The sequence below is a fragment of the Esox lucius genome, chromosome 17, assembly GCF_011004845.1.
Source record: "Esox lucius isolate fEsoLuc1 chromosome 17, fEsoLuc1.pri, whole genome shotgun sequence".
In the NCBI taxonomy this organism is placed as follows: domain Eukaryota; kingdom Metazoa; phylum Chordata; class Actinopteri; order Esociformes; family Esocidae; genus Esox; species Esox lucius.
The window spans coordinates 44,073,876-44,101,671 of NC_047585.1; the positions used below are offsets into that span (position 1 = coordinate 44,073,876).

Here is a 27,796-nt window from a genome sequence, read left to right on the forward strand (position 1 = left end):
ACAACGATTGTAATTTTTTTGTAGAGAGATTTGCAGAACATTTGTCTGTGTGTGTGTGTGTGTGTGTGTGTGTGTGTGTGTGAGCGTCTGTGTGTTAGTTTCTGAACACGCCTTAAGTGCTGTAATATCACACAATTGGAAGTGGACGGTACCAAAGGACAAACAGGCCAGTGATAACGGTCACTCACACAACACACAGGACACCCTGTGCTCTCTGCTCCAATCACATCTGACATTTAACTCATCTGCATCAAACGGAGACTTGACTGCAACATTCAATTCACTCCTGGCAAAAAGGAAACCGCAGTTTGTTTTCCGAGCAGCCCTACCTTGAAGGGGATGGAAATGTTGAACATCAGGACAGACTGGGTCAGGTTCTTCCTCCCACACGGTACCGCTAGACCCCAGGTTCTCCGGCTCCTTCTCCGACACCGGACTGTCAGCTGGACCACCACCCTGAACTATGGACACCACTACAGAGGGGATGTCATAACCTCCACAGTCTGACCTCGTCACTGAGGGGTCAAAGGTCAGGATACCGGGGGGGTCGAGGGCCTCCCCTGTACTTGGCTGATTACTAGCCTCACCTGCCCTGGAATGACAGAATTCCTCTTCTGCTGTGCTGCCAGGGGGGTCTCTGCTCAGTCTCAGTAGGACCTCTTTGGGGTCCATCTCCTCCCCATCTTCCCCAGGGTTACAGCCTGCAACCCTGGGGGTTACAGCCTCTGGAGAGAGCGTCCTGTCCTGCATGTCTGTCACCTCTGACACAAACACACCCTCCTCATATTCAGCTCTGAGGCCACAGACACCAGACCCTCTGAGCTCAGATTGTCTCACTCCCTGTCTCAGGGCCTTTCTCTCTGGCTGTCTCACTCCCTGTCTCACTCCCTGTCTCAGGGCCTTTCTCTCTGGCTGTCTCACTCCCTGTCTCTCGTTGCCCTCCAGTGGCAGTTCCCTCCCAGTTTCAACAGACATCAGCTCTGACTGACATTCTGACAGGGGTTCTGACAGGGGTTCTGATGGAGACAGAGACTGGGGTCCTGACGAGGGTTCTGACAGGGGTACTGGAGGGGGCAGAGACTGGGGTTCTGACTTGTTCTTTAATGAGGGTTCTGGGGGGATCTCTGCAGGGCTGAAAGGCTCCACCGTGTCTTCAGTGGACAACGGATGACCATCTGGATCAGAGTCAGAACCGGCAACAGGACAGTGGGTCAACAGGGACCAGGGAGGACTGGTGCAGACCACCGGAGGAACCAGGAGCCGGTGAAACCCTGAGTCCCCCTCACCCACATCCTCCCTCCCCTGTAGATAATCCACAGCACCCACATCCTCCCTCCCCTGTAGAGTATCCACAGCACCCACATCCTCCCTCCCCTGTAGAGTATCCACAGCACCCACATCCTCCCTCCCCTGTAGATTATCCACAGCACCCACATCCTCCCTCCCCTGTAGATAATCCACAGCACCCACATCCTCCCTCCCCTGTAGATAATCCACAGCACCCACATCCTCCCTCCCCTGTAGATAATCCACAGCACCCACATCCTCCCTCCCCTGTAGATAATCCACAGCACCCACATCCTCCCTCCCCTGTAGATTATCCACAGCACCCACATCCTCCCTCCCCTGTAGAGTATCCAGAGCACCCACATCCTCCATCCCCTGTAGATTATCCACAGCACCCACATCCTCCCTCCCCTGTAGAGTATCCACAGCACCCACATCCTCCATTCCCTGTAGAGTATCCACAGCACCCACATCCTCCATTCCCTGTAGAGTATCCACAGCACCCACATCCTCCATCCCCTCTAAATTATCCACAGCACCCACATCCTCCATCCCCTCTAGATTATCCACAGCACCCACATCCTCCATCCCCTCTAGATTATCCACAGCACCCACATCCTCCCTCTCCTGTAGATTATCCACAGCACCCACATCCTCCATCCCCTGTAGATTATCCACAGCACCCACACCCTCCATCCCCTCTAGATTATCCACAGCACCCACATCCTCCATCCCCTCTAGATTATCCACAGCACCCACATCCTCCATCCCCTCTAGATTATCCACAGCACCCACATCCTCCATCCCCTCTAGATTATCCACAGCACCCACATCCTCCATCCCCTCTAGATTATCCACAGCACCCACATCCTCCATCCCCTCTAGATTATCCACAGCACCCACACCCTCCCTCCCCTGTAGATTATCCAGAGCACCCACATCCTCCATCCCTCCTAGCTCTCTCTCTGATTCCTCCTCCGTCATGTGGAATATCTCTGTAGAGGAGCTACTGATTGACCTGAAAGAGTCCTCCTCTTCATCTGACTGGGCCTCGGAGAACAGTGGCTGTTCATGTGCCAACACGGATCCTCCATCAAACTGACCACCACCAGATCCTCCATCAACATGACCACCACCTGATCCTTCATCAACATGACCACCACCTGATCCTCCATCAACATGACCACCACCTGATCCTCCATCAACATGACCACCACCTGATCCTCCATCAACATGACCACCACCTGATCCTTCATCAACATGACCACCATCTGATCCTTCATCAACATGACCACCACCTGAACCTTCATCAACCTGACCACCACCTGAACCTTCATCAACCTGATCACCACCTGAACCTTCATCAACCTGACCACCACCTGAACCTTCATCAACCTGACTACCACCTGATCCTTCATCAATATGGCCACCACCTGATCCTTCATCAACATGACCACCACCTGATCCTTCATCAACATGACCACCACCTGAACCTCCATCAACATGACCACCACCAGATCCTCCATCAACCTGATCACCGCCAGGTCCTCCAACCTGACCACCACCTGATCCACTATCAACATGACCACCACCTGATCCTTCATCAACCTGACCAACACCTGATCCTTCATCAACATGACCACCACCTGATCCTTCATCAACCTGACCAACACCTGATCCTTCATCAACATGACCACCATCTGATCTTTCATCAACCTGACCACCACCTGATCCTCTATCAACATGACCATCACCTGATCCTCTATCAACATGACCACCACTTGAGTTCAGCAGCTTTCCACAATCTAATTCCTCAGTTACTGTACTGTCCATACTGTACTGTCCCATCTCTTTATCTGCCTGGTCCACAGAATGGAATCTAGTTTCCTCGTCCATACTGCTGCCTGGCTCTGTTGGGGGGAAATGTTTCCTTGTCGCAGCAGCTGTTTCCTGGCTTTTTTCCAGTTGGGTATCCCCCTCACGGAGGCCCTCCATCGGTGTGGCTGGATCCTCCTGTAGCTCCTGTCCTCTGTCCACAGGAGAGGGGTCTGACACATACTGGCCTGGGCTGATAGAGGCCGTTCTGGTTATCTCCTCAGAGTTAAGGGTGTCACATCCATCCTGACAGCTGTCCTCTTCCTTGTCCTCCCCCAGCAGCCCCCACTTCCCTTGGTTGTCTGGGTAATCTGGTGCAGCCGGTTTCCCCGGAGACTGAGTGTGCCCCATTGCTGCTACGGTGGATGTTTCCGCGTCTCCACTGAGGGCAGACGGGTCCCTCTGCCCGTCGTCTTTCTCACCTTGGCCCTCCTCAGAACCCGCTTCCTGGACATGTGGTTCTGTCCCATCCACAGCCCGCTGGGTCACACTGATTCTGTTTCCCTCAATACCACTGCCCTCAGAGCAGGCTCCTCTATCCTCATGCCTGCTCTGTTGTCCCTCGCAGCCAGCACAGTCCGTTACTCCTGCGGCCTCCTCCCTCCTCACATCTCCCTCCTCGCACTCTGCTCTGCTGTAATCTCTGGGGGTGTGTAGAGTGACGGGACACGCCCAGTTCTCCACGGAGATATTATCCGGGGGCCTCGCTGAGGTCTGGGGGGCGTGACAGGGACCTATGTCACCCTGCACCTCGACGTGTTTTCCTTTCCCACACCCCTGTTTCTCCTCCCCGGTGTCCTGCGTCCTCTGTTCTGCTCCCTGAGCTCCGCCGCCTCCCCGTGATTGGGCACCGTCCTCCAGCGCGGCGCGCCTGTGGACTGACTCAGTCTGTAGCTGAACAAGCGATGGGTGTTCCTGTGAAAGAGAGGAGAATAGAGAGAGGCAAGAAACCTTGACACCGGGCGGAGGCTTTTCACAATTGCACCAATCGCAGATGTCGTGGTTGCATAAGCCACTTTGAAACAGCACGCGCCGCGTCTCACCAAACACACACACCCTTGTGGGACACGACATCTTGGCAGAGGAGACAGAGGTGTGGCTGAGGGCAGGCTGTGAGGTGTGGCTGAGGGCAGGCTGTGAGGTGTGGCTGAGGGCAGGCTGTGAGGTGTGGCTGAGGGCAGGCTGTGAGGTGTGGCTGAGGGCAGGCTGTGAGGTGTGGCTGAGGGCAGGCTGTGAGGTGTGGCTGAGGGCAGGCTGTGAGGTGTGGCTGAGGGCAGGCTGTGAGGTGTGGCTGAGGGCAGGCTCACAGTAAAAACATTTGCTCCGTCCGTCCTATCACACTCATTACAACGAGCCTGCCTCTCAGTCTCCAGAGATTTAGTGTCACGCCTCACCTTGATCAGGCATTTCAGATCCTCCACCAGTCCCTGGAGGGAGGCGGGGTCTGCCCCCGGCGCCGCCCCCACCGTCATGGTGTAGGTGTTCAGTCTGGGAAGGTGACACGCCACCCTGAGACCTGGAGCCAGCTGGAGAGTCCCTGTGTTCGCAACAGTCTCCGCCTCCTCCTCCGCCCTGAACCCAGGAAACATCAATCCACAAACACCTCATTCTGAGCCCTTAAGACTCCGGGGTACCAGTCAGTAAACGCTGATCCCCAGATAATGACCACACTCTGACCCCCGGGTTGTGACATCATTGTATTATTGGATATGCATTATTCACAAACACATGAACAGATTGGAGACCTAAGCAATGTACACTGTGGACGTGGACAATCCATTAAATACCAGGCGTCGCTCAGCTCTCTCTTTAGGTTAATATCCTTTCCTCTTTTAACCATCATGATGCAAATCAATTCCTGAGTCTTTGTTTAATTGTGTTTTTAGATTTTCTATCTCCTGAGCCACTGATGTAAAAATGAACTAAGCCAGCCTGTCTATCCAGAGGACAGCATCGCGGGATTTATGATCACAACATAACATTATTTGAATTGTTCAACAATGTAAATCATAAGGAATTTGTGGTTTACATAACAAAAACTGCTGAGCAATGTAGCCTCCCAAAACAGGGCGACACACAGAAACACCTCTCAGCCTTCAAGGATCTCTTCGCTTCAGTCAGCCTGATGTCGTGTCACAGTCCACTTAACGACAAGGCACTGAATTCCTCTGTAACACCCGGTACAGTACATGTGTCACCACTCTTTCAACTTCCGTGAATCTACGGCTGTGAAGGAACCAGTCACAGAGAAGCCTTCCCTGTAAAATGAATGGATGATATCACATTGTCTGCACTGGGTCCAATGGTAGCGTTCAACGACCAAATAAAAAGGTTTGATTCTCAATGCGGATGACGTCACGACATCTAGAAGTCACGGCAACGTCTCCAACACAACACGCAAGCCGAGAACCTACCTCGTCCTAAACATACACAGTAAACAACCACCTTTACACGAAAAAGCTTCTATCGCTAGCAACATCGGTAGACGCAACTGTGTTGTGATGAAACACCGCGGACTGTTCCGCCTCATGGCCACTCAGCACGTACCACGCTGTACTGTTCCCTGGAACACAGAAGCGGACCTATGACATGTTCTTCTGAAAGACAGTGACTACGGTAACAGTTGCCTACTGTGTCAGAAGCTGGTGCAGGTGTCGGTGGCCCCTCTGATGTGCGGCGGCGGCAGGCGTGAGCCCCTGTCGGTTGGTCAGTCGGAGGGCCTCAGGGGCCCCTGGTTGCAGTAGGAGCCACGCAGCCACCCTCCCAAGCCCCCGACGCGCCGCAAAGTGGAGCAACGTCTCCTGCGATGGGGGCTCTGGGGGGGCCAAGATTGTGTTTCACTTGGTGACTGTGTTTATTTAAATAAGACAAATCTTTCTAACAGTCATTACTCCTTAACTGAAGATTGAGATAACTAGCTTCATAGCTCCCTCTCTCCCGACACCATCATGCCCCCCCACCACCAAAACCGTCCCACTGATACACCAACACTCTCCCTCTCTAACATCAGCACATAACTTGAATGTTGGTATTTGGAAACATTGCCAGGAAAACTAAACCAAACTAGGAATTATTTCATACTTGTCCATAAACTGCTTACAGGTGGCTATGTAAAATATGAGTAAACTATCTACAAATTGAGGAAAGTTGATAACAGGACAAGAAGGATATTACGACTTTAAATGGACCATCACGTTCAGAATTTACTAGAAGGCCCCACTGGCTGAGTTTTGAGGGCCAGCTATGATGCTAAGGCTAGCTATTGCTGGTCTGGTTTAGTGCTCCCAGCCAGCCTGAACCATGTTGCAGATGCACACCAGGAAAATGTTATCTTTCCAGGCAACGGACATCATCTCAAGCATTTGCTCAGCTGTTGGTCCTTCTGCCACAGATTGCGAAACATTACACAACTGTTTTGGTGACTGAAAGGCCAACCTGTTTGCAATACGTCAACAATAACAGTGTCCACACTGAACTGGACAGTTGACACCAAGTTCTGTGCAGTGCCGGGAAGAGTTAGCAGATCCCATTAGGTAAAAGTCTGGGATTAGGCCCAACAGCGCTGTGTAAACTATAATCACTGTGCAGAAATTAAGCATGTGTATATCATTAGAGTGAGTATACACGTGTATACTCAGTAGAGGTAGCGAACATGCACAAACACTAATGCAGGGCCAATTTTCTGTAGTATAGTCAACAGAAAGAAACAAAACCAAAGTGCCACCAGCGTCCTACCAAACCATGTAACTTTCTTTTGGAGAATCTCATACAATTAATAGATTCCATTAGTGGATGTCAACCTTCATTTCCCCCCAGAATGAATAACAATCTGTGAATGCAGGAAGATGTCCATTGGTCTGTGTAGTCCATCTTAATGCATTCCCTCCCTGCTCACCAGCCTGGCTCCTGAGGCGTGTTCCCAGAAGGCTCCAACCATCAGGCAGGTCCAGGTGTCTCAATGCCAGGGACAGACTCTCATCCAGTCGTTCACACTCCTCCAGTGGGATCCGACACTCGTCCAGCAGCAGCGCCCCCTCCAGGCCATCAGGCCTCCCTGCAGTGCTCACCTTTGATCAGGATAATAAAGGTTAGGATATGATTTAGCCCGGTGGCTACCAACTGCTAACGGAACACATTGCTGTTGTAGCCCCAGACAAGTGGAACAACTTGACTCAACTCATCTTCAGCCTACCGGAAACTGGGCCACGACACAACCTTCTAGTATCTTGAAAAATATTATCAGAAAAAAATAACTGTCCAAAAGTATTATGATTTAGTTGTGTATCTGTAATAACGAGCAGCACATCTCACCCACCTCCTGAGGAGTGTGTGTAATAGGACATCAACAAATACCCCCACAACACTATAAAACGGGGCCTCAAACTAACTTTTTTCTCTACCATCCACTGTGGCAGGTAGCTAGAGTAAACCAAATCTATCATTCCAATTTCTTAACAGAGAAAATATGTTTGACACAAAACACATAACACGTGTTGATGTGTAATGTTTCTAAAATATTAAATATATTCTCAGAAAGATATAACATGGTATATTGTCAAAATGACTTTAACTAAAGTGACTTAGTCTCATAATTACATTTTCAGAGCTGGCCAAATATGTCAGCTTCCACTCTTGGTAAGCTCAATTAACTGTGATGGGAAGTTCGACTCTTTCTACTGACTCGGATCTTTTCGAGACGTTCAGTAAAAGGTTCGATTCTTTTGAGTCATTTTGTTCATTTGAGTCAATAACGCCTACCCGCCCCTCGAAACAACCGTTCAATTGAACGATAAAACTGACCGACTCGGTCGTTCACAAGTCTTTTTACTTAGGCAAAGGCAGCGGCTCCGTGATGTTTTCATATTTTTTTATGGAATCAGTTATCAACTAACTATATTAATTAGTATAGTCTGCGTTTATTATCAGTTATAAACATGTCTTTATGATGTCCCAGCCTTGTTCTATTTTTCTCTGCGAATGCACATAGAACTTGATCAGATAGCTGAGCTGCAGGACCGGGTATGAAGCAAGTGATCATGTAGAAATCCGCTGTCAAACGTTCGAATGAACGATACAATTGAACGAGTCATTAAAAAGATTCGTTCAAAACGAATGATTCATTCGCGAACTGCACGTCACTACTAGGAGGTTACCGTGGTAACAGAGTCACTGCGGTTGACTGTCACTCGTTAGTTTTTCATCAGACTACTCTTGGCGAGAAGTTTCAGTTCAAGCACTAACATTGAATTCCGGCCACGAAGCCCGAGAAATATGGGATGCACCTCTCCTCTTTCTGGTTGACAGGTAAACAGAAGTGCTTTAGACAACATTATACTGGAATCACGTTATTGACGAAAAGAAATGTGAGTGAAAAGCTAGCATTGTGTTGAGACTTTCGAAAGGGCACTACCGCTTTTTCGGCGGAAAGGACTAACGATAACTTAATCTGGCTGACGCCGAATACGGTGTTTGAGAACCCAAACGGGTAAAATCACGGGCAGATACACCACATACAAACATAAAAAAGATACTTCATGAGCCACCAACTGCCCAATCTTTTAATGGTAAAATAAGGATTCATTTTATTTGCCCATTCGGACATTTTCCTCGTCCAACGATTTTAGTTTGACCTACCCAGCAGACAAGCCATAATGGGGAATAACAAATAATATATACAAGTTGTTAAACTTCATAAATTGCTTTAAGTAATTTTTTGACTGTTTCTATACGCACTCAACTCTCAGAAGAGCAGGGTCAAGCAAGCACGAGTGAAGCGTTGTCGGGTTGTATTGCTCTTCACCCGCTAATGCGAGTTCATTCAACTTAGTAAAATAATGATTATAAGCTACACACAATATATATCAGCAGCAGGTTTATATTGTACCTTTTCTAACACCACCAAAGACCGCTCGTGTGCTTGCCTAGCAAATGCAAGAGACGCCTATGGAGGATATGGCCTCTGTGTCCACTGTAATTGAGTGCCGGATGTTGCACAGAATTTTTAACACTTAGGCCAAAGGTTTCTGCTCAGGAGACCAGAGATTTGCTCAATAACCCAAATAATTTGAGGTAACATTGGCCATGACTCCACCACTGTATCTTCAACCTACCAGAAATTGGGCCATGTCAAATGCCAGGTCCTGAACGAAGCTGAACTGCTGCTCTGCCACCGGTAACACAGAGGTCAAAGTTTCACACACCGATAGGTTGCCAGGTAGGGCCCTGCACAGGGTGACCCGAACCAATTCACTGCAGTCATGGGCTGGGCGGAAGAAGGGGAGGAAATTTAAAAAGGCTCTCCCTTTCAGAGACAGAGGACACAAAAATAGAGGAAAAGGACAGGAGCAGGGAAGAGAGGAATGGATTGGAGGGAATAAGAGGTAAGGGGACAGGGAGGTACAGGAGAGGAGAGATGCGATTGGAGGGGAGAGGGGAGATGGAGAGGTGAGGCGGGAAGGGGAGGAGAGGAGGCATGAGGTAATGTGAAGAAAGGGGTGAGGTGAGGGGAAGAGGAGGGGGGAGTGAAGAAGAGGAGAGGAGGGATAATGTGAGGAGACGGGGTGGCTGGAGGTGAGAGAGGAGACGGGGGGGCTGGAGGTGAGAGAGGAGACGGGGGGGCTGGAGGAGAGAGAGGAGATGGGGGGGCTGGAGGAGAGAGAGGAGACGGGGGGGCTGGAGGAGAGAGAGGAGACGGGGGGGCTGGAGGAGAGAGAGGAGACGGGGGGGCTGGAGGTGAGAGAGGAGACGGGGGGGCTGGAGGTGAGAGAGGAGATGGGGGGGGCTGGAGGAGAGAGAGGAGATGGGGGGGCTGGAGGTGAGAGAGGAGATGGGGGGGCTGGAGGAGAGAGAGGACATCAGGGTAAATGTTACGAGGGAGCTGCAGTCAAAGCAGTTGAAACTGATTTATCAGAGAGAAAACCAATACAAGACGCTCGTCCCAGCAGTAACAGGCCGAGGAAGAGAGATGTGAAGACAGGAGAGGAGAGGAAAAGGGAAGAGAGGTTACAGAGTTAATCAAGAAATAAACGATAGTACGTTTAGCTGTGAAGGAAGGCTGTTAAGTGACAATCCAGAACAGATTTATTGGGACTCTGCCCGCTATACATCAATACAAACTGAAACCAAGCATTTAACTGCACCATGACATATTACTAAGACAGACGCCCATCACCGAGGTCAAGGACGGCCCGTCACCGAGGTCAAGGACGGCCCGTCACCGAGGTCAAGGACGGCCCGTCACCGAGGTCAAGGACGGCCCGTCACCAAGGACATAAATGGCCCGTCACCGAGGACATAAATGGCCGGTCACCGAGGACATAAATGGCCGGTCACCGAGGACATAAATGGCCGGTCACCGAGGACATAAATGGCCGGTCACCGAGGACATGGACGGCCCGTCACCCAGGGGATTATATATAATACTATTGTAAATACACATTATGATCTACTGTCAGTACACACTACTGTCAGTACACACTACTGTCAGTACACACTACTGTCAGTACATGTTAAACATTTCATGAGAATTAAATCCTTAGGCAGGTTACTAAGTGCCCAAGATTTTTGTCGGCAGTGTCACGTCTGTTTCTTCAAAGCAAGAGGACGAATCAGTAGTGGAGCAGAACTAATCCGTTACCAGGTCAGAAGACCCTCTAGTGGCCTCCCAAATGCTGCGTTGGATATCAACACCTCCACCTGAGCCCTTAATAATGGAAGCAGACTGACGTGTTTTGAGACTGGCTCTTTCACTCTGCAGGGAGCTCCGCTATACCACGGAGGACACATACCCAACACACACGGTACGATTGATCAAATTACAATGAATTATATTGATCAGATTAATAGATATCTTATTGATCAGAGTAACAGGTATCCTATTGATCACAGTTAGATATATCCTATTGGTCAGAGTAAGATGGACCCTATTTCTTCGAGCAAGGCACAGTAGATAGTAAGACAGGCTATATCGCTGATATTACAGTAGGAGGCACTGTCTTATGTTAACAACGCGTGATGTTGAGTGGTGCAAAAGATTGTGGGTTGCTGGAGAGAAACTCTGTTTCAGCCTATACCAGGCCTATTGAACTCCAGTCCTAGAGGGCCAGAACACATTTTTCATCCTCCTACTAAGTGTCTGATTCAAACCTGGAACACCAGCTGAGTACAATTAACTACCTGGTAGAAACAACAATCAGAAGTTTTGAATAGCTTCTTCTATTCTATCCACGGTCTTGTTTGATCAGAGCTCACAGAGTCTCACCGGGACACATCGCTTGCAGGGTGTCATGGCTGCTCAGTACGGCGCTGGTCAGGTGACTCTGGGAGGAGCCAGAGAACAACAGGTAGTACTCCTCACCCTCCTCATCCTCAGTCTGCTCTTCGTCACACAGCTGTACTGTTATCACAACCTGACCCTGCGCGGACATGGAAATAGGAGGTTAGGGGTCTCCAAGGTGACCTCGGAGAAATCTGACGGAATGATTCAGTCAGTTAGCAACGACACTGTCATGAACCCATATACCTGTCACTCAGTCAGACGGTTGCTATAGTTACCAACACTGTATTATGGTCAAAATGTGAATGGGGCTAATGGCTTTAATCAGGGTCATATAACTGTTAGGTCTAAATCACAATGTGGAAAGTGGGCAGTATAATGACAATAATTGGTTAAAAAGAATTGCGATCTTTATGTCATCAAACTGCATTTAAAATCAGACTAGTGACATGAAAATGACAATGAAGGGTTTTGCCACTAATTATTTAAGGTGGTACGAGGCTTACGAGCCTCAGTAGAGCTCACAGGGGAAGCGGAGAAGAAAGCTCAATTCGACAAAAGCCCTCAATAAAACGTTTGTGAAATATGGACCTCATGAATAAATCGATGCTGCTGAGGCCAGGGTTCATCCCACTGTGACAGGCTCAAATATTGTCTGGTTGTATTACACACACACGCACAAACACACACGCACAAACACACTCAAAGGTTTAATAGCAGAGGTTAGCATATTGACTATATTTAAAGAGGTGTTTTCCCTGTGAGCAATGTCTGACTAATAATATGATTATCCTCCTGTGAAGCCCATCTAGTCACAGCGGCGGTGTCTCCATGACAGGCTCCACTGGGATGTTCTGACCTGCTAATAACAGCCTGTTAACAGAGAAATAGGAGCTTTGAAGAAACATCAAAGACCAGCCAGAGGCGCAGTGGGATTTCGCAGGCCATGGCACAAACGGCGCCCTATTCCCCACGCAGTGTACTAGGGCACAGTACGGGGAATGGGAGCAATACCAGCCTCGTCTCAAAGAAGTGCACTATCCGGGAAATAGGGTGTAGAAACAGTGCCCTATATGAGGAATACATTAGTGAGCCATTGGAGGCGTGATGCCTTTCTCTGGTTGGAAAGTACGGGGTTAACGGGCAGTTTTCAGGGGCAGTTTAGCTGGGGTAATTTATACATACATCCTCTCCATTCTGAGCATCTCTCTGTCTCAGTCTCTCGCTCCCCTCCCTCCTAAATACACAGACTCTGCCCTCTGAGGCACTCTCGGGCACAGCCAGTGTCGTGACCAGGATTTGAACTCGGACTGCTTTGAGCAAAACGCCTAAAACCGAATGTGACTCACTGTGGGAAGAGAGGCTCAGGGCCGTCAACCTTCAAAATCAACAAGTAGACAAGCATCTAAAAAAATAAACTTGGAGCTGTAATACTTACATATAGCGGAGCTTGTTGTGGATTCAGTTTCATGGCACTGGACACTAGAAAGAAGCAAAAACACATTAGAAGTACTATTTTACATCCAAGTAACTCAGGTGTGAAAGCTACAGCAACATCATCGGTCTGCCTGGTAGCGAGATCAAAACGAATTGGTAAATACCCAGTGGCATTAAGAAATAGTTATTGTGTAAATACAGGTAACAAAACAACAACACAACATTTACCTTGTGTGACCCGGGCCAAAGTGTATCTGTACTGTTAGCATTGCTTTTACAGGCTTTGTCAGGTGTTATACTGGATAGACCAATCAAAGAGGAACACTCCTCTTTAATTTTGGTTCCATGCCACAGATTAGAACGCAGCAGGAGATATAGAGGCCACCACACAGTCACGAACATTCCAGGCAGAAGCCTCTCATTCCGTCTTACAGACAAACCAGCCAACGGCAATGCCTGTTTCAAACCTGTGGCCTTCAACCTAGAGCGACCAAACCCTTCCCTTGAAAATAACCCTTCAACCTAGAGACCAAACCCTTCCCTTAACACTAATCCTTCAACCTAGAGTAAAACTCTACCAGTTATAGCCTCTATAGTAGACAGGATGGACTAACTGGTATAATTATAGCCTCTATAGTAGACAGGATTGACTAACTGGTATAGTTTTAGCCTCTATAGTAGACAGGATGGACTAACTGGTATAGTTTTAGCGTCTATAGTAGACAGGATGGACTAACTGGTATAATTATAGCCTCTATAGTAGACAGAATGGACTAACTGGTATAGTTTTAGCCTCTATAGTAGACAGGATGGACTAACTGGTATAATTATAGCCTCTATAGTAGACAGGATGGACTAACTGGTATAGTTTTAGCGTCTATAGTAGACAGGATGGACTAACTGGTATAATTATAGCCTCTATAGTAGACAGGATGGACTAACTGGTATAGTTTTAGCCTCTATAGTAGACAGGATGGACTAACTGGTATAGTTTTAGCCTCTATAGTAGACAGGATGGACTAACTGATATAGTTTTAGCGTCTATAGTAGACAGGATGGACTAACTGGTATAATTATAGCCTCTATAGTAGATAGGATGGACTAACTGGTATAGGTTTAGCCTCTATAGTAGACAGGATGGACTAACTGGTATAATTATAGCCTCTATAGTAGATAGGATGGACTAACTGGTATAGGTTTAGCCTCTATAGTAGACAGGATGGACTAACTGGTATAGTTTTAGCCTCTATAGTAGACAGGATGGACTAACTGGTATAATTATAGCCTCTATAGTAGACAGGATGGACTAACTGGTATAGTTTTAGCCTCTATAGTAGACAGGATGGACTAACTGGTATAGTTATAACCTCTATAGTTGATAGGATGGACTAACTATACTATCATCTCAACTATCCATACGGTGCAGTCGTCTTGTCCCCTTTGCAGAAAAGCATCCCCAAAGAATGATGTTTCCACCTCCATGCTTCACGGTTGGGATGGTGTTCTTGGGGTTGTACTCATCCTTCTTCTTCCTCCAAACACGGCGAGTGGAGTTTAGCTCTATTTTTGTCTCATCAGACCACATGACCTTCTCCCATTCCTCCTCTGGATCATCCAGATGGTCATTGGCAAACTTCAGACGGGCCTGGACATGCGCTGGCTTGAGCAGGGGGACCTTTCGTGCGCTGCAGGATTTTAATCCATGACGGCGTAGCGTGTTACTAATGGTTTTATTTGAGACTGTGGTCCCAGCTCTCTTCAGTTCATTGACCAGGTCCTGCCGTATAGTTCTGGGCTGATCCTTCACCTTCCTCATGATCATTGATGGCCCACAAGGTGAGATCTTGCATGGACCGAGGGAGATTGACCGTCATCTTGAACTTCTTCCATTTTCGAATAATTGCGCCAACAGTTGTTGCCTTCTCACCAAGCCGCTTGCCTATTGTCCTGTAGCCCATCCCAGCCTTGTGCAGGTCTACAATTTTATCCCTGATTTCCTTACACAGCTCTCTGGTCTTGGCCATTGTGGGAGGTTGGAGTCTGTTTGATTGAGTGTGTGGACAGGTGTCTTTTATACAGGTAATGTGTTCAAACAGGTGCAGTTAATACAGGTAATGAGTGGAGAACAGGAGGGCTTCTTAAAGAAAAACTAACAGGTCTGTGAGAGACGGAATTCTTACTGGTTGGTAGGTGATCAAATACTTATATCATGCAATAAAATCCGTATTGCCCAGCGACAGCCCCGAAACCTGAAGGATCTGGAGAAGGTCTGTATGGAGGAGTGGGCCAAAATCCCTGCTGCAGTGTGTGCAAACCTGGTCAAGAACTACAGGAAACGTATGATCTCTGTAATTGCAAACAAATGTTTCTGTACCAAATATTAAGTTCTGCTTTTCTGATGTACTTATGTCATGCAATAAAATGCAAATTAATTATTTAAAAATCATACAATGTGATTTTCGAGATTTTTGTCTCTCACAGTTGAAGTGTACCTACGATAAAGATTACAGACCTCTACATGCTTTGTAAGTAGGAAAACCTGCAAAATCAACAGTGTCTCAAATACTTTAAATAGTTCTCCCCATTGTACCTTGTGCTCACTAGCAGAGCTGGTGGACAGGTAGAGACACTGAACAGTTCACCTTAAACAGTACTAATCACCATTGATGAAATTAAAACAGACGAGTTGGACAGGAGACAGACTGATATCAAAGGGGACTGATATTAGACCGGAGACAGAAACTTTCAGTAGCTGTGAGAGTGGTGCTTACAGCCTGTCAACAGCTCGTATTGCTATTACATGCCAGTCACTTCCTTAATATTGTGGAATCTGAGCATTAATAATTACAATATGAATGTACGTTTCATTGGAAGTGAATGTGCCTAGATAATGAGAACAACAGAAACCTCTCTGTTTAGATAATCTCTCTGAAGGTTGTGCTTTAATGACCACAGGAACATTCACATTGACCATTTGGCATGGGGGTTACTTTCTTGGAAACCTGATCTTTGCCAGGTAGACACGCCCTTCAATGTATATATCAGCCTGTAACCAACATTACAGTGAGAAGATAATGGAACGTTCACCGAATGACATCTGTGCTGCAATTTTCCAATAAACGTGAGCGAACTTCTCCCTCGATTTGATACGGGTTCTACATTATTTGACCACTATACGAAACCGCTGATTTCTAACAATATCAACCTATCAAAACGATATTGATGGGATTAGATGTCCTCCATTTCCATGATAGTATCCTGTTAGTGCTGGTATTAGGGTGGGATCAGGTGGACGATAATCAGCTGGCTCTAATCCTAATGCTTTAACTGCCCTGCCATGAACACAGCTTTCCCTACAGACAACCTCCCTGTGTTTTTCTGTAAATTATAACTTTGGACAACAGACAAGGTCAATCTCTGTCTGTCTGTCTGAACTAATTCTCTCTTCAGCCACTGCGTTTCAGCCACTGCAGTCAGAGTAATGTGGATTATTCACTCAGCGAAGGACATTATAGGAATAATATGAACAGGAAGTTGATTAATTATTGTGAAAACAGTGGATGTTAATGCAACTCAACAGGTTAACAGCAATGCTTCCGGTGTTTCAACATCCTTTCAAGGCTTCCTGTTAAACATGGCAGAACACATTGGATAAAGTCAAGGCAACAGGGGTATCATACACAATGCATCCCAAATAGAACTCCTTTCCCTATAAGGAGTACACTGCTTTAGACCACCCTATTGCCATTACAGGTTTACAAGGTAAACCAAGGCGTCAAGGTAAACCAAGGCGACAGGTTAAACCAAGGCGACAAGGTAAAACAAGATGGCAGGTAATGGCAAATAACTCAAGAATGCTATCTTAATGCTAACTGCTTAACTGAAGATACAGTGGGGAGAACAAGTATTTGATACACTGCCGATTTTGCAGGTTTTCCCACTTACAAAGCATGTGGAAGTCTGTCATTTTTATCATAGGTACTCTTCAACTGTGAGTGACGGAATATAAAACAAAAATCCAGAAGATCACATTGTATGATTTTTAAATAATACATTTTCATTTTATTGCATGACGAGTACATCAGAAAAGCAGAACTTAATATTTGGTACAGAAACATTTGTTTGCAATTACAGAGATCATACGTTTCCTGTAGTTCTTGACCAGGTTTGCACACACTGCAGCAGGGATTTTGGCCCACTCCTCCATACAGACCTTCTCCAGATCCTTCAGGTTTCGGGGCTATCGCTGGGCATACAGATTTTCAGCTCCCTCCAAAGATTTTCTATTGGGTTCAGGTCTGGAGACTGGCTAGGCCACTCCAGGACCTTGAGATGCTTCTTAAGGAGCCACTCCTTAGTTGCCCTGGCTGTGTGTTTGGGGCCGTTTTCATGTTGGAAGACCCAGCCACGACACATCTTCAATGCTTTTACTGAGGGAAGGAGGTTGTTGGCCAAGATCTCATGATACATGGCCCCATCCATCCTCCCATCAATACGGTGCAGTCGTCCTGTCCCCTTTGCAGAAAAGTTTCCACCTCCATGCTTCACGGTTGGGATGGTGTTCTTGGGGTTGTACTAATCCTTCTTCTTCCTCCAAACACAGCGAGTGGACCAAAAATCAAAAAATGGACCAAAAATCTCTATTTTTGTCTCATCAGACCACATGACCATCTCCCATTCCTCCTCTGGTTCATCCAGACGGTCATTGGCAAACTTCAGACGGACCTGGACATGCGCTGGCTTGAGCAGGGGGACCTTGCGTGCGCTGCAGAATTTTAATCCATGACGGCGTAGTGTGTTACAAATGGTTTTCTTTGAGACTGTGGTCCCAGCTCTCTTCAGGTCATTGACCAGGTCCTGCCGTGTAGTTCTGGGCTGATCCCTCACCTTCCTCATGATCATTGATGAGATCTTGCATGGAGCCCCAGACCGAGGGAGATTGACCGTCATCTTGAACTTCTTCCATTTTCGAATAATTGCGCCAACAGTTGTTGCCTTCTCACCAAGCTGCTTGCCTATTGTCCTGTAGCCCATCCCAGCCCTGTGCAGGTCTACAATTTTATCCCTGATGTCCTTACACAGCTCTCTGGTCTTGGCCATTGTGGAGAGGTTGGAGTCTGTTTGATTCAGTGTGTGGACAGGTGTCTTTTATACAGGTAACGAGTTCAAACAGGTGCAATTAATACAGGTAATGAGTGGAGAACAGGAGGGCTTCTTAAAGAAAAACTAACAGGTCTGTGAGAGACGGAATTCTTACTGGTTGGTAGGTGATCAAATACTTATATCATGCAATAAAATCCGTATTGCCCAGCGACAGCCCCGAAACCTGAAGGATCTGGAGAAGGTCTGTATGGAGGAGTGGGCCAAAATCCCTGCTGCAGTGTGTGCAAACCTGGTCAAGAACTACAGGAAACGTATGATCTCTGTAATTGCAAACAAATGTTTCTGTACCAAATATTAAGTTCTGCTTTTCTGATGTACTTATGTCATGCAATAAAATGCAAATTAATTATTTAAAAATCATACAATGTGATTTTCGAGATTTTTGTCTCTCACAGTTGAAGTGTACCTACGATAAAGATTACAGACCTCTACATGCTTTGTAAGTAGGAAAACCTGCAAAATCAACAGTGTCTCAAATACTTTAAATAGTTCTCCCCATTGTACCTTGTGCTCACTAGCAGAGCTGGTGGACAGGTAGAGACACTGAACAGTTCACCTTAAACAGTACTAATCACCATTGATGAAATTAAAACAGACGAGTTGGACAGGAGACAGACTGATATCAAAGGGGACTGATATTAGACCGGAGACAGAAACTTTCAGTAGCTGTGAGAGTGGTGCTTACAGCCTGTCAACAGCTAGTATTGCTATTACATGCCAGTCACTTCCTTAATATTGTGGAATCTGAGCATTAATAATTACAATATGAATGTACGTTTCATTGGAAGTGAATGTGCCTAGATAATGAGAACAACAGAAACCTCTCTGTTTAGATAATCTCTCTGAAGGTTGTGCTTTAATGACCACAGGAACATTCACATTGACCATTTGGCATGGGGGTTACTTTCTTGGAAACCTGATCTTTGCCAGGTAGACACGCCCTTCAATGTATATATCAGCCTGTAACCAACATTACAGTGAGAAGATAATGGAACGTTCACCGAATGACATCTGTGCTGCAATTTTCCAATAAACGTGAGCGAACTTCTCCCTCGATTTGATACGGGTTCTACATTATTTGACCACTATACGAAACCGCTGATTTCTAACAATATCAACCTATCAAAACGATATTGATGGGATTAGATGTCCTCCATTTCCATGATAGTATCCTGTTAGTGCTGGTATTAGGGTGGGATCAGGTGGACGATAATCAGCTGGCTCTAATCCTAATGCTTTAACTGCCCTGCCATGAACACAGCTTTCCCTACAGACAACCTCCCTGTGTTTTTCTGTAAATTATAACTTTGGACAACAGACAAGGTCAATCTCTGTCTGTCTGTCTGAACTAATTCTCTCTTCAGCCACTGCGTTTCAGCCACTGCAGTCAGAGTAATGTGGATTATTCACTCAGCGAAGGACATTATAGGAATAATATGAACAGGAAGTTGATTAATTATTGTGAAAACAGTGGATGTTAATGCAACTCAACAGGTTAACAGCAATGCTTCCGGTGTTTCAACATCCTTTCAAGGCTTCCTGTTAAACATGGCAGAACACATTGGATAAAGTCAAGGCAACAGGGGTATCATACACAATGCATCCCAAATAGAACTCCTTTCCCTATAAGGAGTACACTGCTTTAGACCACCCTATTGCCATTACAGGTTTACAAGGTAAACCAAGGCGTCAAGGTAAACCAAGGCGACAGGTTAAACCAAGGCGACAAGGTAAAACAAGATGGCAGGTAATGGCAAATAACTCAAGAATGCTATCTTAATGCTAACTGCTTAACTGAAGATACAGTGGGGAGAACAAGTATTTGATACACTGCCGATTTTGCAGGTTTTCCCACTTACAAAGCATGTGGAAGTCTGTCATTTTTATCATAGGTACTCTTCAACTGTGAGTGACGGAATATAAAACAAAAATCCAGAAGATCACATTGTATGATTTTTAAATAATACATTTTCATTTTATTGCATGACGAGTACATCGGAAAAGCAGAACTTAATATTTGGTACAGAAACATTTGTTTGCAATTACAGAGATCATACGTTTCCTGTAGTTCTTGACCAGGTTTGCACACACTGCAGCAGGGATTTTGGCCCACTCCTCCATACAGACCTTCTCCAGATCCTTCAGGTTTCGGGGCTATCGCTGGGCATACAGATTTTCAGCTCCCTCCAAAGATTTTCTATTGGGTTCAGGTCTGGAGACTGGCTAGGCCACTCCAGGACCTTGAGATGCTTCTTAAGGAGCCACTCCTTAGTTGCCCTGGCTGTGTGTTTGGGGCCGTTTTCATGTTGGAAGACCCAGCCACGACACATCTTCAATGCTTTTACTGAGGGAAGGAGGTTGTTGGCCAAGATCTCATGATACATGGCCCCATCCATCCTCCCATCAATACGGTGCAGTCGTCCTGTCCCCTTTGCAGAAAAGTTTCCACCTCCATGCTTCACGGTTGGGATGGTGTTCTTGGGGTTGTACTAATCCTTCTTCTTCCTCCAAACACAGCGAGTGGACCAAAAATCAAAAAATGGACCAAAAATCTCTATTTTTGTCTCATCAGACCACATGACCATCTCCCATTCCTCCTCTGGTTCATCCAGACGGTCATTGGCAAACTTCAGACGGACCTGGACATGCGCTGGCTTGAGCAGGGGGACCTTGCGTGCGCTGCAGAATTTTAATCCATGACGGCGTAGTGTGTTACAAATGGTTTTCTTTGAGACTGTGGTCCCAGCTCTCTTCAGGTCATTGACCAGGTCCTGCCGTGTAGTTCTGGGCTGATCCCTCACCTTCCTCATGATCATTGATGAGATCTTGCATGGAGCCCCAGACCGAGGGAGATTGACCGTCATCTTGAACTTCTTCCATTTTCGAATAATTGCGCCAACAGTTGTTGCCTTCTCACCAAGCTGCTTGCCTATTGTCCTGTAGCCCATCCCAGCCCTGTGCAGGTCTACAATTTTATCCCTGATGTCCTTACACAGCTCTCTGGTCTTGGCCATTGTGGAGAGGTTGGAGTCTGTTTGATTCAGTGTGTGGACAGGTGTCTTTTATACAGGTAACGAGTTCAAACAGGTGCAATTAATACAGGTAATGAGTGGAGAACAGGAGGGCTTCTTAAAGAAAAACTAACAGGTCTGTGAGAGATGGAATTCTTACTGGTTGGTAGGTGATCAAATACTTATGTCATGCAAAAAAATGCAAATTAATTATTTAAAAATCATACAATGTGATTTTCGAGATTTTTGTTTTGGATTCCGTCTCTCACTGTAGAAGTGTACCTATGATAAAAATTACAGACCTCTACATGCTTTATAAGTAGGAAAACCTGCAAAATCGGCAGTGTATCAAACACTTGTTCTCCCCACTGTATATTTTTAAGATTTAAGTTAATTAAGTTAATTCGCAATCCATATCTTGCTCAAGCAACAACAGCTCACAACAACACTACCAACCTAGCAACACAAGTCTGACTGTCTTCCCGGCATACCTATCCACACCATTTGAGTCACTTAGCAAAAAGTTCTTTTCCTGAGTGACTTATGGTTATTGCATGTATCTTAAGATAGCTAAAGCAGGGGAGAGCAGAACAAGTGGGAATTAAAACACTCAGAGGTCTTTATCAGTATTTCCTTCCACACAGTTGGCTGAATACTACAGTATTAGCAGAAGGTATGTTTGAGGCATTGTATCATATCTGTCTAGCTTGGTCTACTCCTAACAGTATGGCACAGTGACTGGAACAGCAAGGTCCACTTATAATTCCTCTTTGCAGATAGTCATGGTCCTTAAATAATTCAAACATACCTAGTGTTTCCACAGGGATCCATTAGCCTATCAGCAGTTAAGCTACAGTACCTCACCTAACAATGCAATAGAGGTGATTGGGCTAGACTACAGACACACACACACACACACACGCGCACGCACACGCACCCGCACACGCAGTCATTGCCTAACTAGAAAAATGCCAGTAATAAAAAGCTCCCTAAGTTATTACCCTCTCACTGAAACCCCCAGTTAATACCCCCACACAACCAGCTATTACCCCCAGACACCAGTTAATACCCCCACACAACCAGCTATTACCCCCAGACACCAGTTAATACCCCCACACAACCAGCTATTACTCCCAGACACCAGTTAATACCCCCACACAACCAGCTATTACTCCCAGACACCAGTTAATACCCCCACACAACCAGCTATTACTCCCAGACACCAGTTAATACCCCCACACAACCAGCTATTACTCCCAGACACCAGTTAATACCCCCACACAACCAGCTATTACTCCCAGACACCAGTTAATACCCCCACACAACCAGCTATTATCCCCAGACACCAGTTAACACCCCCACACAACCAGCTATTATCCCCAGACACCAGTTAACACCCCCACACAACCAGCTATTATCCCCAGACACCAGTTAACACCCCCACACAACCAGCTATTACTCCCAGACACCAGTTAATACCCCCACACAACCAGCTATTACTCCCAGACACCAGTTAATACCCCCACACAACCAGCTATTACTCCCAGACACCAGTTAATACCCCCACACAACCATCCTCCAGACTCCATTTATTACACTGAGATACCAGTTAATACCCCCAGACACCAGCTATTAACCCCAGATAATCTCCTGGTAGACATCTGCATGGACTCTGGACTTGATAAAAAACAGTGGACCAACACCAGCAGATGACATGGCCCCCAAATCATCACTAACTGTGGAAACTTCACACTGGACTTCAAGCAACTTGGATTCTGTGTCTCTCCACTCTTCCTCCAGATCCTGGGACCATGATTTATCAAATGAAATGCAAAATCTATTTTCATCTAAAGAGAGGGCTTTGGACCACTGAGAAACGGTCCAGTTCTTGAGTCTGTGTGTTGCCCAGGTAACACACAGACACTTCTGATGTTGTCTCTGGTTCAGGAGTGGCTTGACACTAGGAATGCTACACTTGTAGCCCATTTCCTGGACACGTCTGTGTCTGGTGGCTCTTGACGCACTGACTCCAGCCTCAGTCCACTCCTTGTGAAGCTCCCCCAAGTTCTTGAATCGGCTTTGCTTGACAATCCTCTCAAGGCTGCGGTCATCCCTGTTGCTTGGGCACTTTTTCCTACCACACTTTTCCCTTCCAGTCAACTTTCCATGAATATGCTTTGATATAGCACCCTGCGAACAGACAGCCTTTTCAGCAATGATCTTCCTCATGGAAGGTGTCAATGAGTGTCTTCTGGACAACTGTCAAGTCAGCAGTCTTCCTCATGATTGTGGTTGTGTGTACGGAACCAGACTGAGAAACTGAAGGCTCAGGGAGTTAATTAGCTGATTGGGTTGACATTTCTGTAATGTAAATATTTTATTATATTATTTTATAATAAAAGATTTACTGATATACTGGATTTTCTATTTCCATTAGCTGCACGCCACAATCATCAAGATTGAAACAACAAAGCCTTGAAATTCTTCACTTTGTGTAATGAATCTAGAATATATGAAGGTGTCACTTTTTGATTTGAATTACATGAAAAGAAAATACACAATATTCAAAAACATTTGATGCACCTGTACATACTGTCATATCATGGTTGACATATCGTGGTTGACATATCGTGGTTGACATATTGTGGTTGACATATCGTGGTTGACATATCGTGGTTGACATATCGTGGTTGACATATCGTGGTTGACAACAGGGAAGATCCTCTAAGACTAAGTATTCAGGAACATTTGAAGACCATGAGGAGCAAAACAAATAACATACAGTCCAAATTATCACTAAAACAACACAGGAATTTGGATAAAAGTTAATTACTGAACTGACCTTTTCAAAATAAAGAGTGTAAGAGGAATGTCAGTTCCTGGGAGTTCCTCAACTTGAAAAGAATGTAATCCTTCCAAAATATGTTTGCATTTGTATTCGAAACGCAGCTATAATTTGGATTAAAAACCTTCTGGATATCTTCACAGCAGTACCCTGAAGACAACCTAACACACAAACAGCCATACTCTCTGTGCTTGTTTTGTTTTTTTTGTTTTTTTTACCAGTACGTTGCACTGGCATGTTTGGACTTTGACACTGATATACAGTTATATTTCAAATTTCAGGTAAAATGCAGACGGGGAGGACTTTGACCTCCTGTTGTAAACGGACAGTAAACTGGTCCACTGTGTAATTTATGTCAGCAGACGACGATTTATAAAAAGTGAGGTCAGCATGCGAAATGCAGTTTGTATATCATAGCCCTAATGTCTCTGCCTCTCTCAATTAGTTAACTGTAGATCTTTATTGGCATGGGAAATAAGTAAAGCATTGTAATTGACAAAAAGAAAGAAAATCACTTTTAAATTACCCCCACAACACCTCCTCCCACACAACACCTCCTCCCATACAACACCTCCACCCATACCCCCACTACAGCACCTTCACCGTTACCCACACAACACCTCCACCCATATCCCCACCACAGCACCTCCACCCATATCCCAACCATAGAACCTCCACCGTTACCCCACAACACCTCCTCCCACACAACACCTCCACCCATACCCTCACCACAGCACCTCCACCAATACCCCCACTACAGCACCTTCACCGTTACCCACACAACACCTCCACCCATATCCCCACCACAACACCTCCACCCATATCCCCACCACAGCACCTCCACCCATATCCCCACCACAACACCTCCACCCATACCCCCACCACAGCACCTCCAACCATATCCCCACCACAGCACCTCCACCCATATCCCCACCACAGCACCTCCACCCATACCCCCACCACAGCACCTCCACCATTACCCCCTACAGCACCTCCAGTATTACGACCACAGCACCTTTACTGTTAACCCCACATCACCTCCACCCATACCCACACAACACCTCCACCCTCATCCCCACCACATCACCTCCACCCTCATCCCCACACAACACCTCCACCCTCATCCCCATAGCACGGGAATAACCACTGGCTATTATTTAAAAAATAAAAAATGCAGTATAACCTTTTGGGGACAAAACAAATGTTGAAGAATCATTTAGTAGTTAAAAACAGCATTAAACACGGTTTCAGTCTTGTGATTTGGCTTCCATTTTCTGTGATTTGTCTGGCTAAAGTCAATCCCTGCAAGCAACAGAGCCACCTTGTCTACTCAATATTAAGATATTTAACCTCTGTATGTTTTGAAGCCCCAGGAAAACTAAAATAAGGTATGTGTGCAACTGTAGAACTATTGAGAAAAAACATAACTATTTTAGTTATGTGAAGAATGAAGTGAGCTGTGTGCTTTCAGACTTTGAGAGTACACAGTAGGAAATTAAATAACCAGGCCTGATGGTGCATTGATCAGTTATAAAGTTTAAAGCACTTTATTTTAGCATTTTTGACCAGGTCTATCATTACAAAACACAGCCAAAAGTAGCTAAAAGCTACAGGGAGCCGACAGCTACTAGGTAACGACACTGTACCAGGCACATTCAATATAAAATAGTGTAATAGATCCAAATAATACAGTATATTAGACCACAGAAACGTTTCCACATGCCGAGCAGCCCACCAGGTGGGTCTTAGCGAAAGTGCTTGTTAGGCCCTAATGGAACTAAGCAGTAAAAGGCTTTATCAAAGCTGAGAAGATCTCACTGACTAATAGGAAGGAAGTAGCGACACACAAAGAAAGATAGGGAGGGAGGAGGGAAGACAGGGATATAGGAGAGAAGATAGAGAAGAAGGAAGACAAGGAGGAAGGAAGAAAGACCGGGAGAAAAGGGGAGGAAGGCTCAGAGCACATCCATCGTGGTAGACAGTAGCAGACACAACTTGGTCACCGTTTCCTCTACAGTCACACTGGTCATGGGCTGGCAGTCCAAACATGAACTTTGCTCTAGTATTGAAAAACTCACACATCGCTAACCTGACTATTGATGTATCCTTCGGTTGACACACACAGCTACTGTAACCTCACAAGTAACCATTCGACAATAGCCAGGTTAGTTCAATAAAACCCCTACAGGCCTTGAGATGTACACGCAACCCCGACGGTATAGAACCATCACATAGAATCTATAAACATAATTACGATCCTATAACAGCACAGTTTACCATTACATTCATAACTGTTAATGTATGGGACGGAGGATGATTCATAGTGGACTTAGTCTAATAACCACACTCTGAAGAAACCCAGAGACAGGCTAGTATTATCATCAACACCACATCAATGCTTCACTGCCTTTCCTGGCCTTCAGTTCTGTTTACCAGAGCACTTCCACCTTCTAAGAACAACAAAGCCAAGTGCCTCACTAACAGTTTTAACCAATAAATAACTTATTGTGTTTGCTTATTTTTTTATCTTCAACAAAGTAAATAACGCATAACAAGTGTTGTAGACAGAGACCTGAATCCCCCGAAGTAGTCCTGAGAACCCTGAACCCTTCTGGCCACCCCAGCTGTTATGAAATAAAACAGAACCTTACCCCGAAGTAGTCCTGGGAACCCTGAACCCTGCTGGCCACCCCAGCTGTTATGGAATAAAACAGAACCTTACCCCGAAGTAGTCCTGGGAACCCTGAACCCTGCTGGCCACCCCAGCTGTTATGGAATAAAACAGAACCTTACCCCGAAGTAGTCCTGGGAACCCTGAACCCTGCTGGCCACCCCAGCTGTTATGGAATAAAACAGAACCTTACCCCGAAGTAGTCCTGAGAACAATGCACATATCCCTGGTTACGTCCACACTAGAATCACTGGGTCCATAGAAGCCTCATTGGGTGTGATGATAATGCAATGATAATGTGTCAATATGTAGCATTAGGTAGCGTTGGTTAGCGTTAGCAATCCTGTTGATTAGAGCTCTCTCTCTCTCCTGCTCAGGGCTTATTTCTGGCAGCTAAATCTGTCTCTGTTGCAGCAGGTTGAGACAGGAGAGGGAGATAAAAGCTGTGATGTCACAGGAGAAGGGAGGAGCAGAGAAGCGGTAAGGACTACATGTCAGGTCTTTAGGTCAGGATTACAGGTGGATTTTACAGGTCAGGATTACAGGTAAATTCTAGAATACAGGACTAAAGGGGAATTCTACGGGATAGGCCTACATGTCAAGACTACAGGTCAGAACTACAGATCAAGTCTATAGATCAGGACTAGGGATTAGCCTACATGTCAAGCCCAGATGTCATGTTGACAGGTCAGGTTAAGGTTACATGTCTGGTCTACAGGTCATGACTACAGGTCTGGTCTACCGGTCAGGAATACAGGTCAGGAATACAGGTCAGGAATACAGGTCAGGAATACAGGTCATGACTACAGGTCATGACTACAGGTCATGTATCTGCTGGTTTAGGGTGCAAAATTGATCAGGCTATTTGTGGAGGTTAGAATGTATGATAAGACAGATGCCAATAACTAAGGAGGCTCATGATGTCCTCTGTTCACTCAGACACAGAAGGAATAGGGAGTGTTGCTGTTGGGACGGTTTTAGGAACAAGGCCACAATCACATTGGGGCTACAAAAGCATAACCATTTCACCAGTCACTGTGGCGGCTAGTCAAAGAGCCACAAACGCCACAGTGTCAACGATCAACTTGTGTTTCCACAGCCGTCCTCTCATCTCTTCCCCAGAACTCAATTTGCAAGTGCAATTTTCAGCCAAAGACAGCCACCTGCTAAACGAGAGTATACAGGACATTTTCATTTTATTTGCACACCTCTGCCATTGACTTGTACCTGAA

The 27,796-nt window shown here is 46.1% G+C and overlaps 2 protein-coding genes across 10 annotated transcripts in view; both read right to left on the minus strand.

The window, feature by feature from the left end:
• LOC105016665 (A-kinase anchor protein 13) overlaps nt 1–1,476 on the minus strand; it is a 55,258-nt gene extending 53,782 nt beyond the window's left edge. For 7 of the 9 annotated variants that reach the window (XM_034287147.1, XM_034287143.1, XM_034287150.1 and 4 more), the window contains exon 1: nt 330–1,476. In XM_034287147.1, the coding sequence (XP_034143038.1) occupies nt 330–975 (646 nt within the window). In that variant the 5' untranslated portion in view covers nt 976–1,476. The remainder of the gene's footprint in view (nt 1–329) is intronic. The other 2 variants (XM_034287146.1, XM_034287149.1) reach the window with 2 other exon arrangements.
• si:dkey-172h23.2 (uncharacterized protein LOC393772 homolog) lies at nt 975–26,562 on the minus strand. The gene is made up of 9 exons (XM_034287437.1): nt 26,545–26,562; nt 12,876–12,919; nt 11,423–11,576; nt 9,273–9,424; nt 7,058–7,229; nt 5,794–5,977; nt 4,557–4,734; nt 1,066–4,077; nt 975–1,016 (listed from the first exon to the last, which is right to left on the minus strand). The coding sequence occupies exons 2-9, from the start codon at nt 12,906–12,908 to the stop codon at nt 975–977; spliced, it is 3,927 nt and encodes a 1,308-aa protein (XP_034143328.1). The 5' UTR covers nt 12,909–12,919; nt 26,545–26,562.
• Nucleotides 26,563–27,796: the final 1,234 nt, after the last annotated feature.

What these genes read in the sequence shown, in the direction of transcription:
- si:dkey-172h23.2 (XM_034287437.1), bottom strand. Translation starts at nt 12,908, where the DNA reads ATGAAACTGAATCCACAACAAGCTCCGCTATAT. An exon ending in ACGCCTCAGGAGCCAGGCTG is followed by an intron (nt 5,978 to 7,057) that starts GTGAGCAGGGAG and finishes TGGCCCCCCCAG; the next exon opens with AGCCCCCATCGCAGGAGACG. An exon ending in CCCAGTCTCTGCCCCCTCCA is followed by an intron (nt 1,017 to 1,065) that starts GTACCCCTGTCA and finishes TGTCTCCATCAG; the next exon opens with AACCCCTGTCAGAACCCCTG.